Source organism: Onychostoma macrolepis, chromosome 02 (genome assembly GCF_012432095.1).
Source record: "Onychostoma macrolepis isolate SWU-2019 chromosome 02, ASM1243209v1, whole genome shotgun sequence".
Taxonomy (NCBI): domain Eukaryota; kingdom Metazoa; phylum Chordata; class Actinopteri; order Cypriniformes; family Cyprinidae; genus Onychostoma; species Onychostoma macrolepis.
In genome coordinates, this window is record NC_081156.1 from 32,823,392 (window position 1) to 32,842,142 (window position 18,751).

Sequence of the window (18,751 nt, forward strand, 5' to 3'; positions counted from 1 at the left end):
GTGGGTTTGAAAGAGACTGAAGATGTTGTAGGATCTCTGTGATTGCCTGACCCAGTTTTGATACTGCCACCTCTTGTTGTGCAAGGACTTGTTCATGTCGTTCCATGGTGGCTGCTTGGCTTGAAACAGCAGCAAGGATGCGCTCTGCATTCGATAAAGGTTGAGCTTCCTCTGCTGGGTTTGCATCCATGGTTCAGTCCTACTGTTACGACCCAGATGGGGATCAAACTCAGGTCTGCGGTGTGTATATCCTTGACACTTACTGCTGCTCCATCGGAGCAGGTCAAACCCAATTGCAGAGGAAATAACCAAGAGGCTCAGAGTCTGACTCTTAAAGTTCTTTACTCAACGTGAAAAAAAGTTCAAAGAGACAGAATTCAGTCTTAGAGGCAGTTAACAGGAATTTGCCACAGAGGAACTCAAAAAGGCACTCCTTGGTAAAAAAAAATACAAAAAGGTTATCCAAACAAAAAGGCTGTCCTTAAATGTCAGGCAAGAGAGAAATCCAAAGCAAAAAACATAACAGAAGACAGGAACATCTTTAACCACAAATCCTAGGCAGCTCCCTACTCAAGCAGACATCAGGTCTGAACAATAACAAGAGGCAGTGAGGCATTTAAATAAGATTGGCCATTAGGTGTGATTCAAAACAGGTGTATTACAAGTCTCTAACACGGTGGTGATCTGGACTGAACTTGCGCCACCTAGTGGTGAACCCAGGGAATCTCAGGCAGAACATTACAGAGGATGCATTAAATAGTTCAAAAGTGAAGACATTTATGATGTTACAAAAGATTTCATAAAAGCTGTTCCGTCTGAACTTTCTTTTCATCAAAGTATCCTGAAAAATAAAATTGATCATGGTTTCCAAAAAAACTGATAATCAGAAAAGTTTCTTGAGCAGCAAATCAGTATATTAGAAAGTTTCTGAAGGATCGTGTGACACTGAAGACTGGAGTAATGATGCTGAAAATATATTTTTAAATATTTTTATTCAGCAGGGATGCATTAAATTGGTCAAAAGTGACAGTTAAGACATTTATAATTTTACAAAAAAATGTCTAATTCATATAAGTGCTGTTCTTTTGAACATTCTGTTCATGAAAGAATCCTGAAAACCCCAAAGCAATCCACAAAAATCCTAAGCAGAACAACACAATTCAATGTTGATAAATATTCACATAGAAACAGTTCCTTTAAATAATAATAATGTTTTTACTGTATTTTCACATACTGTCTGTAGGACTGCTTAATCTACAGTAGCAGTATGTTCACAGGCCATTCTGTACACATCCCAGAGGCATTCCTACACAACACAGACATCCTGATTACGTTCAGATGAATTCTGCTCACATTCTCGACTGTACGCTGAAGTGAACACTGGAGCAAAGCCAACATGCAGCCAGCTTTAAATTATAACATTACCCATGATTCCTCAGGCAGCCCATGCACTACAGCGTACCAAAATACCAGTACATGATCTAGAAATCTGCATTTAATAGCCTCAATCAAATGCATCTGAAAACACAACTATGATTTTTGTCTGTGTGTATGTTTGTTTTAGCTCACTAATTAAATTATATTTCCTTTTAATTCATTAGAAGCTTAAGTAAACATTGTCTAGATGTGGCATGTAAGCACAGAGACTATGTAAAACAGGATGAGGAACAGATGTGTGTAATCATGTTTGATCTCATGCCTTAATCTTATTGTTCACATGCATATTTATAAAGGTATTATTAGCTCTGTTTCAAAACCTAGTGAGCTTCCTCACTGTCAATCCACAATGCATTCTTGGATTGAATTTTCTGTATACATGAAATACATGATGCTGCTTTGTTTATGTGTATAGCATTAAAATGCTTTCACTAGGTTTCGGAGCAGTGGTTTTTTTATTGTAGTGTTTGTATGTGTATGTGTGCGTGTCTATTAATAACTGGCATTAAGCATGCGATCTATAGGGAGCTGCTATTGTTAAGATGAACTACTGTGAGGTCCGGCACAATGCTGCCACATTTCCACAACTGTCTCATTACACACACACACACACACACACACACACACACAATGTTCGGTTACTCACTTAGTTTCTTGTTTATTACCCACACTACAATTCCCCAAGGGTCACTTCACTGACCCGAACATACACACACAACCTCATCCATTTTAATGCTCTGTTCACAGACAAATATGAGAGTCGGAATATTTTCTCTCTTTGCTGATTTACAGGAAAAAAAAAAAAAAAAACTCCCTAAGGTTTCTTCTTTTACTAAGTTAAATGTAATATATGTATGATAATAATTTAAATCTGAAATGCACATTCACGCAGTATACGTACCAGTGTTATTTTAGTATTATTAAGATACTGATATTGTTTTTAATTGCTAGAATTATTATTATTTTAATATTTTTCCCTGTTTGCTCATTTCTTGTGAGATGTAGTCATTTTTATAAATATTCTTTAATTGTTTTTTATGCCTACATTGTTTTTATGAATTTTCAGTTTTACTTTGTTATTTTAGTACATCAGCATAAAATAAATGAAAATGTGAAATGTTGCCTTGCCAAAATCTTTGTCTACACAACTAATTTCAAGCCTTCAGAGTGAAAGATTTTAATATCATGAGAAACATAAATTTAGTGCAGTTTGTCCAAATATTTTACTGGCTTTTTATATTATTTCCCTATTTACAAATGAATCCTAAATGTTCGTTCACACTGACAACAATTTGAAGTGACAAAGCCACTAAAAGTCAATTTGAGATTTGAGGCACCATGACCAACTAAGGCTGTACGACTTTATTCATATTCATAATGACGGGATGCAACGGTTACCAATGTGAGTTCAAATAGTGAAGAAATACTGCAGTTGAGTCCTGCCAATCGCACTCAGTATGAACACACCATTATATGTGCCATCATGCTTTTCATACGAGTCTAAAATGGTCTTCTGAGCACTGTGGAATGGCAATGGAGCAATAACCCGACTCCCTGTAGCCAATCAAAGGTGCTGTAGGCTTTTAAAGCAGCAAATAACCATTCAAGGTTGCATAAAAAGAGCGATTCGGTCACTTTCCTTGGGGGAATAGACTCTGACATATCTAGATCAAACCGTGACAGATGTGGAACCTGGGCAGAGTTATCGGGCCAAGGTAGCGGCCCGGCAGTGCAAGCGCATTGATTCACACGCCTAAAGCTGCCTCGTATTGATCCTGGAGGAGTGCGAAAACAGATTAGAGATAAAACCGCTCTCAAATCACGCTTTATTAAAGCCGCCCTGGAATTATTACAAACAAAATAGGTGAATGACCAGTCAGTCCATGCTAGAAATGACCGCTCGAACAGAGGAAAGGTCTGTAAATGTCGAAGATTTCCAAATGTCATTTGAGTATCAGATAGGCGCATTTCTGGACACATTCTCACGGCTGAACTGACTTGTATCCATTGGAGTGAGAACAGGAGTGCTTTAGAGTCTTTATTGAGGTTTTGAATGCTGCCGTAGGGGTTATTGATCTAGCGTTTGAATCAAACATTGATTGTTTGGGATCGTGTCATATAGTTTTAGAGATCATGAAAGGTCAGCTGAAACTGATAGAGTGGCTGTGTTTGCCCAGAGTTACTGTGTTATTGTCTCACTATTTCACCTCAGGGTATTTTGGCATCGTCCACCTGTCTTTTGCCCTGTGTGTTTGATTGATCTGTCAGACTGTGTCCCATTCATTTGATGTCCATCTTTTACCCTGAAAAAATTAAATAAAATTGCTAGTACATTTCAAAAATAATTGCAAAGAAAAAGCAAGTAATGCAATTGAATTAAATGTGAATTTTTAAGGTAGAAATAATATTTTCTTGTTTATATATTTTACTTTGTTTTATTTGCAACTTTAAAAAAAATAAATAAAAAAAATAATATTTTTTTTGTAGTGTTTATTATGGTTTAGTGAATCCCAAGCCAAGATAGTATGTATAATAAAATATATTTTATAATATATGTTCCGTGAAGGCATATTATTTTAGTTGATATTAAAAGTATGCAGTCTTGTTCTGATGTTTATTTTATTTTAGCTCTAAAATATTTCCTTTTTTTATTATAAAGAAAGAAATAGGACATATAAAGCACTTTTTTATCCGAAGTAATTTGAATTCATACTAAAACACTCTTTCTCATCACTTAGTAGACGAGAACTCTCAACAAGTAGTAGACGTATGTGATCGGGAATCACTGAAATAGGTTTCCATTGTAACATGTATGTGTGAAAGAGATCTGTCCAGAAACGCTAATAGGATTCAGCAGGAAGATGCTTCCAACAAAACTTGCAAAACTGAATTTGCAAACTAAATTAAAAGTTATCCAGTGTGCTGCTGTACACGTAACTAGATGAACCCCTAAATGCCACTTACACAAGTACATACTCAGATGTGTCCCTATGAAGGCCAGACACGTCCCAAGCTGCAGATTTCTACATCTCATCATATTGAGTTAGCATACGCTGCTACGCCAGATCCTTCTCTCTTTTACATCCCCATAATTTTACGTCTAGACGGATGGTGGGTTCATGCACGCCTACTGTTTCAGTGGATTACGTGTTGTATAAGTGCAACTCTATTAAAGCTTCAACATCATTTCAGCATTATCATCCTTTCCTCTAGTACCTTCTCATGAAAATGCACTCAAGTCATTCTGTGAAACAAAAGCCTAAGTAGGACATTTCTGTATGTGTGAAATTGGCAGCCGTGTGCATGTGTGTGAGTGTGTGTGTGTCATGATGGTGCATTAGACCATATCTGTGGTGTGTCATGATTTTTCACCAGTAGGCAGTCTTGTATTCATCATTTATTCTCCCACCTTTTTTATTATTTAGTCACGTTAGTCACTGGGTTACTGAGATGATGATGTCTGTTTGACTCCAGGAGGTACGAGTCTCATACTAAAGACCTTTCTTTAGTTGTTTATTTATTTATTTTGAACATGAGGATAAATGGCACAATAGAAAGAAAGTTTACAATAATAATGCTCTACTTTGTACAAGTGATCCTATCCCACGCCAACATTTCACCGAGCAATTAAAAAAATTGTCTGTCTGTCTGTCTGTCTGTCTGTCTATGTCTGTTTGGGTGAAAATAAAGGAAATACAATTTATTTGAGTCAAAGGTAAAAAATAAAAGTAAACAAAAAAATAGTGCATTCAAAACTTCTGTTAATCTGGCACAGATATAAGCCTAAAAATATTAAAATAGTAGTATAAATGAAGATAAAGACATACAATGAAAGACAGGAATGTTATGTATTTATGCAAATTGTAATTTATGAGATTGTATAAAATTAAGCTTAGTCAAAAGTTCAAAAAGGTCCAAATATTTTAAACAAAAATTCTGTTTATCTGCTCATTCTGTTAATGGCTCAGATATCAGCCTAATAATATAAATAAAGATATACAATGAAAGACAGGAATTTTCCAGGACAAATTTCCCCCTTAGGGGCAAAAAAGTGTATTGAATTGAACTGAATTTATTTATTTGTCTGGAATGATAATATAGGGAAATACTGCAAATCTCACAGGAATGTTGGAGCGGTAGGACTAAATAAGGGTAGAAAAAGGTAGAATATTATTGCAAAGAAAGAAAGTAAGAAAGATAGTCCATGTATGTGGTAAACTCCTTACTGGGACAAATCAGCCGTGCATCGATTGTAGGGCTGGGCGAACAGTTCACTGACAACCCAGACAGCAACATAGTTTTGGCCCAGATCCAGCCCACATCTGGCCCATGTGAAATCCATGCGGGCCAGATGTGGCCCAGATCTGGGCCGATACTGCTTGCTGTCTGGGAAGCTATGCAATATCGCGTTCATTATCGAAGGCGATTCATCTGCGATAATGAACGCGATATTGCGTAGCTTGTCAGTGAACTACGGCTCTGTGTATTAAATGCCGCTCTATTTGAAAACAGGTGATGGAGATTTAGCGCTAATCACGGAACCGGCTTTACTGACGAGATGCGCTTGAATATCGTGTTCGATATATCATCCAGCCCTAATCGATTGTTGTCCTTCTCTCCCAAAAGAAGTTGCTGGCGGAGCGCTAACAGGCCGGCGCAGGGACACGCCGCTGTAATGAGATGAGTGGCTGTGTTGTGTTCAGACGTCCTGCTCCTGAGGGAGACGACAGGAAAACGCTCCTCGTTAATTTCTTTTCTGAGGCCCAGAGTTCTCAAGGATTAATCAATGTTAACCTGCTTTATCAAAGACACTTATTTTGCAGATACAGGAACGTCCTGACAGCAGGGTCAATATCAGGAAATATCTCACAGTGCCTGTACTCAGCTCGGGCTCACGCTGATGGAAAACCAACCTCCACCAAAGCTTCGGCCCAAACACAACTGATGCTAGTCAAGGGAGACTGTGTGTTTCGTTTGATGGGAATGAAAACGGGGCTCTGAGGGATTCAAGTACAGTTCGATCGTTGGGTTTTACTGTCTTCATGGCCATTTTTAATGTTAGCTGACTGAATGTGGTACACAAATCCCTCACAGTTCCCTCACTTTCATTCACTTCAAATTAAAACCATGTTACTGACATTAAGATATTTCCATCATGCCAACTATTTATACAATAAATAAATAGAGTAATATGATATACGGTCTTCTATGTGTTCAAAAACTTCAACAAATTTGGCATCAATTGTTTTATTAATAAAATAAAATGTAAAAAATTATAAAAACTAACTAGATAAAAACAACTCATAGAAATAACAAATGACTAAAACTAACTGAAATTATAATAAAACAGAAAATCTAAAAACAAATTCAAAATAGATTTTATAAAGAATGATAAAGAAAACATAATTGATGTTTGTTTGTAAAACTTTGTTAGGGGTGTAACAAAACACTCACGATTGGGTTCCATACATGATACTGATCTCATGATTCTTTAAACAAAGCCAAAATAGAGGTAAAATCATACTTTTTAATATTATTACTTCTAATACATGAATGCTCTTATTCAGCAAGGATGCATTAAATTGATCAAAAATTTGAATTTTCAATTAAAAAACAAACTTTCTGTTCATCAAAAAAAGCCAATCACAGTTTCTACAAAATTATTAAGCAGCACAACTGTTTTCAACATTGATAATAATGAGAAATATTTCTTGAGCAGCAAATCAGCATATTAGAATGATTTCTGAAGGATCATGTGACACTGAAGACTGGAGTAATGATGCTGAAAATTCAGCTGCGCAACACAGGAATAAATTACATTTTAACATATATTCATATAGAAAACAGTTATTTTAAATTGTAAAAATATTTTCAGAATATTTTTACTGTATTTTTAAACAAACAAATGCAGCCTTGGTGAGCAGAAGAGACTTCTGGAGAAGAAAAGATGCATTTTGAACTAGATGAGAAGAGAAAGGAAGGTTTGTACCGACTCGAGCTGCTAGATGATCAACGATTATCTGTCAAGATGTGATGCGGCTGTCAGTGATGCGGGTTATGAGAGCTGTCAGTCAGACCGGATTCTCAATCTATAGATACGCCATCCGTCACACGCTCCAGTCATTGGCCAGCCACCTCAGGCTAAGCGCTGATAAACGGCGCGGGCGTTTGATGTTCTGATTGGCTAAAGCGCCTGAGGGGAGGAGACTGCACTTCTGTCACTCTCAAACTGCGTTAAACACCTGCTTTGATCTCCCACCTTCTTCTGAGTGATGGAGGGGGAGAACAAGACGAGGAGGAGCGATGTTTACCTCAAACTCTACAGCTGTCTCTCTCTCTCTGTCTGTCTTGAAGATGTCAGATCTGAAATGTGCTCATCGCTGGTTATCTGACATGGCAGCTGTGTGTGTGTGTGTGTGTGTGTGGTCAGACGGATTGAAGTATTTCTGAAGAACAGCACCGCAGGTCTTATCATCACAGACCTGTCGGTCTCTCTTCATCTTTCTCTCATTGGCTGTAAGTCTCCTCCTCTCATATAGTTCATTACATCTGTCAAACATATGTGATCTCTATCCATGTTTCATTTTGTACACTCAAAAAAATTTATTTGAATTGCATATAAAATCCATCCTTTTGTATTACACCGTTTTAACATTAACCAACTAATAACCTATTTGCATTTATTTAAAAAATAATATTTTCAAAATGCATTTATTCAAATTGCCCAGAATCAGCATAAATCTGTGTAGTTTCCGCCAAAGGAAAAGATACTTCACAAGATCACAGTTTTGACCTTGTTGTCTAAGAATTGCGAGATGTAACCTCGCAAAACCGAGATGAAAAAAGGCAGAATTGGCAGATATAAAATCAGAAAAAAAAGAGTTTTAATTTTGCAGTTCTCCAAAGAATAAAAAATAAAAATGTGGTAACTGGTAAGCTTTTATCTCTCAATTCTGACCTTTTTTTCTCACAATTGTGAGTTCATATCTCAAAATTCTGAGTTTATATCATAATTCTAATTTTATATCTGATGACTTTGAGTTTTTTCTCAATTATTTTCTCAGAATTGCAATCTGTAAACTCAGAATTATGGGATATAAACTCAGAATAAACCACTAAAAAGAAATTAATACTTTTATTCACCATGTGTTTCCAATAAATTCTGTTTTTTTTTTACTTTTTCTATTCATCAAAGAATCCCGAAAAAATGTATCACCATTTCAAAAATAAATAAATAAACAAATATAGACAGCACAACTGTTTTCAACATTGCTAATAATCAGAAATGTTTTTTGGAGCAGCAAATCAGCATATTAGAATGATTTGTGACACTGAAGACTGGAGTAATGATGCTGAAAATTCAGCATTACATCACAGAAATAAATTACATTTTAAAATATATTAAACTGCAATAAGATTTCGCAATATTACAGTGTTTACTGTATTTTTGATCAAATAAATACAGCCTTGGTGAACAGAAGAGACGTCTTTCAAAAACATAAAAAAACCTTAACGACCCTAAACTTTTGAACAGCAGTGTATTTCATTAAAAGCATTACAAACAAAATTAAATCTGTTTAAAATTTACTTTTTACCTAATAATTGTTTGTTGTTTACTTACTAAAGTAGCTTAGCAACTTTTGTGCTCTTGATACGAGTAGCCATCATATGGCTCCATTTGAGTTTTTTTAGAAGGTAGTTGCGTTTAAGTGTGACGTTCGGGACAGGACCTGTGTCTTCCTCCTGACGGCTCACGTCTCTCTCTTTGTATGTGTCTTTCACGCTGTCAGGTTTCTGGTAGCTGTAGTTTTATCTGAGCAGCAGAGGGTCCATTAAGCCCCGGTTCAGGTGATTACAGCGTTTGTAAAGGGTTTAAACGCATGCAGGCGGCGTTGGGTTTCTGCCCTCGGGGACAGAAGATAAGCAGAACCCTCCGGAGATCCACCCTCCCGCTCCTCATTAACGCCACACTTCCAGACGCTTCCCCTGGTTTTGTGCCATATCAATAGGCGGCCGGAACATAATTACGGAGCTCATGGAGTCAGCAGGGCAGGATATAGTCCTGGGAGTTTATTTACCCTCCATTTTAGGGAATCATAAAGAAAATAAGCTCCTTATTAAAAAGCCGGCTATTGTTCGGCTGAAACGGTGTAATTATGGGTTGGAGAGGTTAGACGCATTGCCACACCGCGGTGAAAGCAGCTGTAATGATGCCGATGAAGATCAGGATGATGATGATGGTGATGATGATGAGCTTTGGTTGCAGATCAGTCAAGAATGATTGGAAAAAAAAGACACCAATGTTCAATGCATGATAATCGCAATAATAACTTTTTTTGTCAGCCAAACCACTTAGACTAAAATATTTACTTTAGTCCTCATGAGAAGTTAATATTTCAATAATTGAACTTAATTGGCAAGCTCACAGTTCTCTGATGTTGGTTAATGGTCACATGGCATGCAAGTAAAAAGATAAAATATGTCATCTTTTTCACTGAGTAAATATGTAAAGCTCCACCCATTTATGTTAAAGAGCTGGGCTAATTATCATATGACCACCCACATTTACACATCCTGTTCATTATTCAAAAACTTGACCCATCCTGATGAACTATGCCTTTAGAGGTCATTTACATATGGGATTTTTTAAAGGTACAGCAGTAAAAAGCAACATTTAAATCTACTTTCTTGCATGACATTATTTAAATTTATGTGTGGTATTTTTTTTTTTTTCATAGCCAGTATTCATTCTTTTTAATCCATTTTAAATTAACATATAAAGGTCAGCTTAATTTATAGATTAAAATTTTTATAATGACTTTTTGCCATTTTTAAAGGTACGATTGTATTTCGGCTTGAATAGTAATTCTGCTATTATTTTATGTTCTATATTTATTTTTTGTTCTTTGTAATATAACTTTTATATGATTTTAAAAATCTTTTTAATATTAAAAAATATATATATATTACTTTTATATTAATCTTTTTGAGTATGTCTATTATGTCAATTTACATACAGAAATATAATAAAGTAAAAACAGACTTTATTTCTGCTTGAATAGTAATTGTACTACTATTTTATCTGACTTTTATATGATTCTTTTAACAGTTGTTTAAATTTATAGGATTTTTATGTTTGTTGACTTTTATATTTAGTAATAACAGAATGTTTCTTTCTCCTTGAGTAGTAATTCTTATTTTATCTTTCATATTTTTTCTTTTAATGTTCATTCTTTTAATATACTAATCTGACTTCCATATGTTTTTTTAAATACTTTTTATGACTAACTGCTTACTCTTTGATTAAGTTTAACCCTTAATTTTATATGATTTTTTTTGTATTATTAATGCAATTTTAATTTTCATATGTTTATGATTTTTATATTTGTTTTTCTTTGTAAAGTGCTTTCAATTCCAAATGAAATGAGCTTTCTAAAAAGCTTGTCTCGCTTTCATGATTATAGAGGGTTGAATGCGTCACGAGTGTTTTTGGCGCAAGAAACCTTGACTAACATCATACATGTACGGTTACCTGCTTCATGCTTGATGTCATTATGGCCTGCAATACACTTAATTCCCGACGTGAATGCATATATGCATGTATATTTTACTGTCATATAAATCTCAGTGAGAGAATCCGTCTCTCACTCTCTGGGTCCAGAGATGGTGTGGATTTGAAGATCACAGCGCATTCATTATTTACCGATCTTAAATCTGCAGCATTAAGAGCCCAAAGCGTTTTAAAGGATCCGTGGATGTGTTTACTGGATTCTGGGCCTGAATAAATAGGCTGTTAAGATGCAGCAGTGTACTGAAAATCCGTCTCTGATTAAACAGACTTTTGATGTGTCCAGGGAATATCGAGCAATCTTCCTCTATGAGTTCACAGGAATCTTCTGAGAGGTTTTCTTTGTGCTTAAAGTGGTTTGAGTGAGTGTTTGTTTTGCTGTCTTCAAAACTTAGGGAGCTGTCTTTGTAGGCACAGGGGTTTTAAGGGATCTTAGGTGGCAGCATAATGATTATGCAATCATTAAACAAACATGGTTTTATTCTGTCTAAAGTCTAAGCATTTGCATTGCATTTGTCCTTTGCAGAGAATATATATATATATATATATATATATATATATATATATTCTGTTTTCAGTTTTAATTTAGTTTTAGTAATTTTGAAATGTGCTTTTGTTATTCTTGTTTTTTTTTTTTTTTTTTTTTAATTTAGTCATTTTATTGCTTACATTTTTAATTAGCTTTTTATATTGTTATATATTTTTATATTTTTGTGTTTTTAATTTATGTTTTTGTTATTTTTATGAGCTTTTACTATTCTTAGTTTTTCTAATACAATATTTAATATTATAATATTTCTAATTGAATTCTCTAATATTTCTATTTGGCTTTATTTCAGTTTTAGTAACTTTAGTACTTAAACTTTTGAATTACGTTTTTAAAATATTTTTATATATCTTAATTTTTCAATATTCATTTTAATTTAATTTAATTTTTAGTAATTGTATGTGCTTTTGTTATTCTTTGTAGCCTTTAATATTTCTGTTTGGCTTTAATTTATTTTTCTTCCAGTTTTAGTCATTTTGTACTTAAACTTTGAATTAGCTTTTTAAAAATATTTTTATTTTATTTTGTCAAAAATTTGTTTAATTTTTTGTAATTTTGTTATGTGCTATTTGTTATTCTTTTAAAAAAAATTGTTTTCATCTGATATTTATAATTTATATGTTTCACCTTTATTTCTATTTTAAATGATTTTTAATAGGTTTAGTTTTAGCTAACAATAACAACAGTGATTGTCATGCTGTGTATTTTTGTTTTATTTAAATATGCGCTAGACATATGTCTTTGACCACTGGTATGTGTCTTGCTGAAAGCTGCGTCATTTGCCACGAGCGTCCTGTTTTTCAAGACGCCACATCAAAAAGTCCAACTTTTAAAGCATGTCCCCTGAACCTGGTTCTGTTCCCTTCCGCTCTGCTGCATCCAGCGCCCTTAGTATGCAGCTGTCTATGTAGACAGTGATGCGGCTCACTATGGTTTGGGGCTTTTTGTGTGTGTGTCTTCCAGCCAGAGCGAGTAAGGAGTGTTGAAGTGTGTGTGTGTGTGTGTGTGTATGTGTGTGTTTGTGCGTGTGTGTATGTGTGTGTCTGTGTGTGTGGATGTAGAGCTAGCATCATTTACATATAAATGAGAGTTTGGCGATCACATGGGCTGTGACCCCATTCATTCTGATGGTCAGACACTCTCGGTGCGGCAGGTGCCACCGCTGCTGAAATTATACCCATGCACTCGCCCTCCAGCGCCCAGCACTCATTTATGATGCGTTTCCTGCCTGACAGGAAGTCAGGGGTGCAAAGAGCAGGTCACTGGCATTTGGCGTCCGCCGTATTCTAGCTTGGCACCAATCAGCGTAACATTTAAGTGGGAAGTGTGTGTGTGTGTGTTTTCATACTTGCGTGTGTAATGTGTGCCTGTGTTTTTGTCAGAATCACTGGTGCGTGAGAAGTTTGTCACTAGAGGATTCGCTGATGTGTGGTCCAATAACGATTTTTCGGTATTGTTTTGATACTTATTCAAACTTTTATAATCGTACTGCTTTTAAATTATTCCAAAATGATTTTGTAGGGATAAAATTTATAGTTATCTAATTATCGGTTGAAACAATTGTTTTATTTATTTTTTTGATGGCTTGGTTTTTTAATTTATTTATTTATTCCCCCATGGTTATAAGAATGTACTTGCATGCATATGTCTATATGTATAGATTTGAGAGCTATATAAATAATGAGTTAAATGACTTGATGTAAAAATTGGTAGTTTTCCTATGGGCTTTGGTTACATATTTTATTTATTAATTTATTATTATTATTATTTGGAGCTTGGTAACTAGTGGATTACCATGATCTTCATTTTAGAATTAATTATTCATTATGCATAATTCACATTAATTATGAACCCGTATAGAGTAGTTCTTAGGAGTTCTCAGGATATATGAAAAAAATAGTAGTTATTGGTTAGCTAATAGTGAACTACCAGTTTCAACTGAGCGCTATTACTTAATAAATAAGTTAATCAGAGTTTCTTGTTAGTTAATAGTAGTTACTACAATGTTAATAGTGCATTAGCCATTTGTTCCTGTGTAGTTATTCATTAACGACGGAACAGTATTCTAAAGTGTTACCCTTTATTTCGATAGTCCACTTTAGACATTCTAACAGTAAGTAACTTTGCAACTACATGTTAACTAGCAGTCATTAGAGTATTAGCAGACTGTCTGCTTAATATCTTCTAACACTTTATTTTGATGGGTCTACAATATACAACATACTGACTATCAGAAACTTTGCAAGTATGTCAACTTATTCTACTAACCCTAAACCTATACTGAGAGTTAGTAGACATGTAGTTGCAAATTAATGAGAATTAGTTGACGTGTGGTTACAAAGTTACTTATAGTTAGTAGAATGTCTCAAGTGGACTATCAAAATAAGGTGTAACCAACATTTTATATACAGTATGTATATATATATATATATATATATATATATATATATGCTTCTTTTCCATTTTCCATATTCTATAGGGTGACTTCAACTTCTACCAAAGTCATTTTCAGGTAAGATATCTGTACTTTTACTTAAGTATGGCTTTCAGGTACTTTATACACCACTGCATGCAGGTTTATGAAGTCATTTACATTTATGCATTTGGCAGATGTATTTATCCAAAGGGACTTCCATTGCGTTCAAGGTACACATATGCATTTGATCACTTCTTACTTTCCCTGGGAATCGAACCTATGACCTTGGCATTGTTCTACTGTTTCAGCTACAGGAAAGTCTGAGAGTCCTCAAGACTAAAACCTAAAACTAAGAAAGAAGCAACACTATTCCTTCTGTCTTTCAGAAAATGCAGATCTAGTAAACGGTCAGATTTTAACATCAACAGATGCATGTTTGTCATGTTTGTCATGTTTGTCTGAAGCCTCTCCTCGCAGGCGTTCTGCTCCAGATCTGGTCACGGGTGTAAACAGGAGTGAGTGTGAATGAGTGTAATCTTGTCCTTCCTCTCACGGACTCACCCCGTCATTCTCCCCCGTCGGCTGTCGACTCTCTCTCTCACTCTCGATTCGACTCGTCCTCTCACATCACAGCTGTCATATCTCAGGCAGAGCGACGTGAGGGGATGTAATTCTCAGTGACAGCTGCGCTGTTTAAATGCAAACACATATGCATAAGCCTGCAGCCAAAGCATGCGCTCTGAGACTGGAGCATCCTAATGTTGCCCAAACTCTGCTCAAAAAACACATTTCCTTTTAAATGCTAGAAGAATTACATCATTCATTAAATATTTATTTATTTATTTGCTTACTTGCTTAGATATGGAATTACGTACAGTATTTTCCGGAATATGAGTCATGTTTTTTTTTTGTTTTTTCTGAAATGTTCTGTGACTTCTATACAGTAATGCAATAAACGTCAAGCACACAAAACATACGCAAAGCACATACATTGGAATGAAAGAGGTACATGATCACAAGTTTATTTGTATAGCATGTTTCCCACATGCCAGCCGGTAGTTTCAGTTTCGCTTTGATTTCATTTAAGTTTACCAATTATAATAGATGTTGTTTATTGTTAATAATGAATGCAACTATAATTAATGAATGCTTTATGCTTATATTTGTTATTTCTGTTTTGTTTTATTAATTTATTTTATTTAAAAAAAAGATATAAGCTATAATATTGATTGTTTGAATGATTGCAATTATGTATGTTCATATATTTTCCAAATAATTTTGTGGGATAAAATGAAAGCTCACCTAAGATGATAATTCTCTACTCAAATGTTGAAGGTTTGTTTTATTTTATTTTATTTGTTATGAGAGTATGAGAGCGTATTGCATGCATACAGTTTTTGTTCATGTAAAAATTTTTATATATTTTATTTTATTTTATTTATGTTTTTGTCAGTTTTGGATCTTGACAGCTCTTCATCACCATCCAAATCAAATCAATTTACATCAGATCTTATAGTGAGTGAAAACCGTATGTGTTTGCTCCTTAAGTTTGCTTTAATATTAATTATAATTAAGTGAAGAGTATACCGCTTAAAAATGTATAAAATACAAATATATAAAAGCTAAACATAAATAGTAAGTGCGTTCCACCGATTACTAAATAAATAAATGCAATCACATGGAGTTCAACCAGCATGAGATTGAGTAAATGAAGACTTTTAGTGATTTTTAGTTGAACTGTCCCTCCAGTGTTACCTTCTCCACAGATTAAACACACACTCATAATATACTGTAGCATGCATTCACAGCCCTGTTTGACTTGCACACGAGCCGAAGAGGAAGCTGAGCACAGAGCAAAGGCGAATTAACACGGTGAGAGTACAAACAAGCAGATCTGCAGCGCAGCAGAAGCTCTTCCCCGGGCTATTCTCCATTCTGCTATGTAGACATTTCTCTGTGCTGAGTCTTACAGAAGTATGAATATGAAATCTGGTGTCGAAACAGTTTTCATTGTGTAGAAGCTGGCCTCCGTTCGCTGTTCGCCTCAAACTACTGTCTAGTCTCTCACCCTTCTCACTTCCTCTTCCCTCCTTCAATCCCGTCAGCTTTCCTTGATTTCTTTCTTCCTCCTATTCTGTCTGTGTGTCTTTGGCTGTCTTTCTGCTTTTCTGTCTCTCTCGCACGCTTGCAGATTGTATTGTGTAGATGTCGCTTTTTCATAATCAGGAGTTTTTAGTTGTTTTTCGTTTTTAGTTATATTTCGATTGTCATGAAATTCCTTAAAGGAACAGTTAACCCAAAAATGAAAGTGTTTCACTCAACGGATCCTCTGCAGTGAATGGGTGCCGTCACTGGATTTCGTTCTTACAAACATGCAGTTTTTTACATCACAAGACATTAATTGATTGACTGGAGTGGTGTGGATTAATGGATTATTGTGATGTTTTTATCAGCTGTTTGGACTCTCATTCTGACGGCACCCATTCACTGCAGAGGATCCATTAGTGAGCAAGTGATGGAAAGCTAAATTACTCTAAATCTGTTACAAGAGGGAACAAACTCTACACACGAAATACATTTAGGTTGTATTTTCTGAGGAGCAACACCTTCCAAACTGCTTATTCTCATTGTTTTTGAGAAGAAACAAGTGAGATGTGAAAGAGATCTCATTGTTTTACGTGCATTTCTCTTATGAGCTGTCGTTCTCTTCATTAACTCTCTCTTACAGTGTGTGACCTGGATTAGAAGAGTATGCTGTTGTTGCCTGCAGTTACATACAGTCATCTTCTGTGTGTCTGGATACAGCCGTGTGTGTGTGTGTGTGTGTGTGTGTGTATTGATTTTATTTTGGAGCAGAGCAGGATATGTTTTAGCTGAACCCTGAGGGAGAGACGGAGAGACAGGGAACGAGAGAGAGGGAGACAGAGAAAAGAAGAATTCTGGAGAGCGACTCACTCGCCCACAGCTAGTGTTGATGTTGATGTCAGCAGATCACATGAACATGAAAATCCACAGGCCTGTCTATCACTGTGATTCCAGTGCTGTCGCCAACACCTATAATGAGCTCCTGAAGCTATGTGTACACTACCGTTTAAAAGTTTGTGCTCAATAAGATTTATTTTAATGAAATTAATACTTTTATTAAGCAAGAATGCATTAAATTGATCAAAAGTGACAGTGGAGACATTTACTGTTCTTTTGAATTTTCTATTGAACAAAAAATCCCGAAAAAGAAAATGTATCACAGTTTTCACAAGAATATTAGGCAGCATAACTGTTTTCAACATTGGTAATGATCTGAAATGTTTCTTGATCAGTAAATAAATATTAGAATGATTTCTGAAAGATCATGTGACACTGAAAATTCAGCGTTACATCACAGGAATAAATTACATTTTACAATATATTACAATAAAAAAAATGTTATTTTAAATTGTAATAATATTGGCAAGATACCATGGTACAGTGCTGGTGTCTGATTGGAATACCATGGTACAGATGATCACCATATTCAAGTACCATCATATTTAAATGGTACTTCAAAGTAAATCAAGGCATTATTATGGTACTTTTTTCTTGATTATAGCTAAATCCTTTATACCTCCTTGATCTATGTGGTCCTAAAATCAAAAAACAGCAATTTAATTTTATTGTTATATATTGCAAATGTATATGCATAATATAGGCAACTCTTGATTCTAATGCAAATAACATAATATTCAGATATAAAAATCATATATTAAAAAATATAATATTCTGATATAATGCAAATAATATAATATTCTGATGTGAAAAATAATATTTTGATATAATGCAAATAATGTAATATTCTGAAATGAAAATAATATAATAAAAAATACATGAATATTATAATATTCTGATATAATGCAAAATTCCACTCAAATGAGCAAACTTAAAACTTTACAATAAAACTTTGATATATTGTCCAATTAAACTTTTTTTTTTTTTTTGTATTCAGTCAATGGCGTTTTAGTGCAACGAGATGATGAGGATGCAGACACCAAGCTGCTACTCACCAAATAATTAAAGACACAGAGATGAAATATTGATTTGAGTGTAAATTATTTTATTATTTGAGAAGAACGAGAGAGTAAAGTGATGCAAGAGACTTGAAACTAGCATGATAGCTATGGAGGAATTCATTTGCCAGGGTCAACCGTCAGTTATACAGATTTAAAAAAAAACTGACCAATCAGAATCAAGTATTTCAAGTTATATTATACTTCATTAACACAACTAAAATACAATCAAGGCTTTTCTGATTAGGCATTACAAACAGCTTCTCGGAGAGGGTGCTATGATTTGATAGGTGGGAAGGATTTGGCACGACACCAACAACTTGCTTCTAATGATCAATAATGAACAAAAGTCCCTGATGAAATGCGATCGAGCTCTGTTTGATAGCGAGGCTCTCAGACTTTCAGACTCTCATGATTTCAGATTAGCTCTATTTTTTTGTGTCACGCCTCAGTCCTTCACTAACCCACACAACAGCCTCACCTTTGCTTGGAAGCATCTGCTTTAATCAATGGTGCTGTGGTGTTATCTAAATAAAGTCTTTTCACTGAGTGAGTTTGAGGTCTTGGACGTCTTTCAGTGGCCGCCAGCTCACAGAGAGCTCCTCTCCCCTCTTACAATCTGAGTTCTGGGGAACGCAATCAATACGTCCATTAATTCTACTTAGCGGTGCTGTGCACTACAACCAGGGGCTGGAGGCCACACAAAGGCAGGTGCGATTGAATGGCTGACCTTTTGAAGCCAA

At 35.1% G+C, this 18,751-nt stretch overlaps 1 protein-coding gene across 2 annotated transcripts in view; it reads left to right on the forward strand.

Annotated features, from left to right (window-relative positions):
• LOC131520511 (CUGBP Elav-like family member 5) overlaps nucleotides 1-18,751 on the forward strand; it is a 183,483-nt gene that overhangs the window by 58,828 nt on the left and 105,904 nt on the right. The window contains exon 3 of one of the 2 annotated variants that reach the window (XM_058744797.1): nucleotides 14,032-14,064. The exons of the other annotated variant lie outside the window; for it this stretch is intronic. Within the exon in view, the coding sequence (XP_058600780.1) occupies nucleotides 14,032-14,064 (33 nt within the window). The remainder of the gene's footprint in view (nucleotides 1-14,031; nucleotides 14,065-18,751) is intronic. 2 annotated transcript variants of the gene reach the window in all.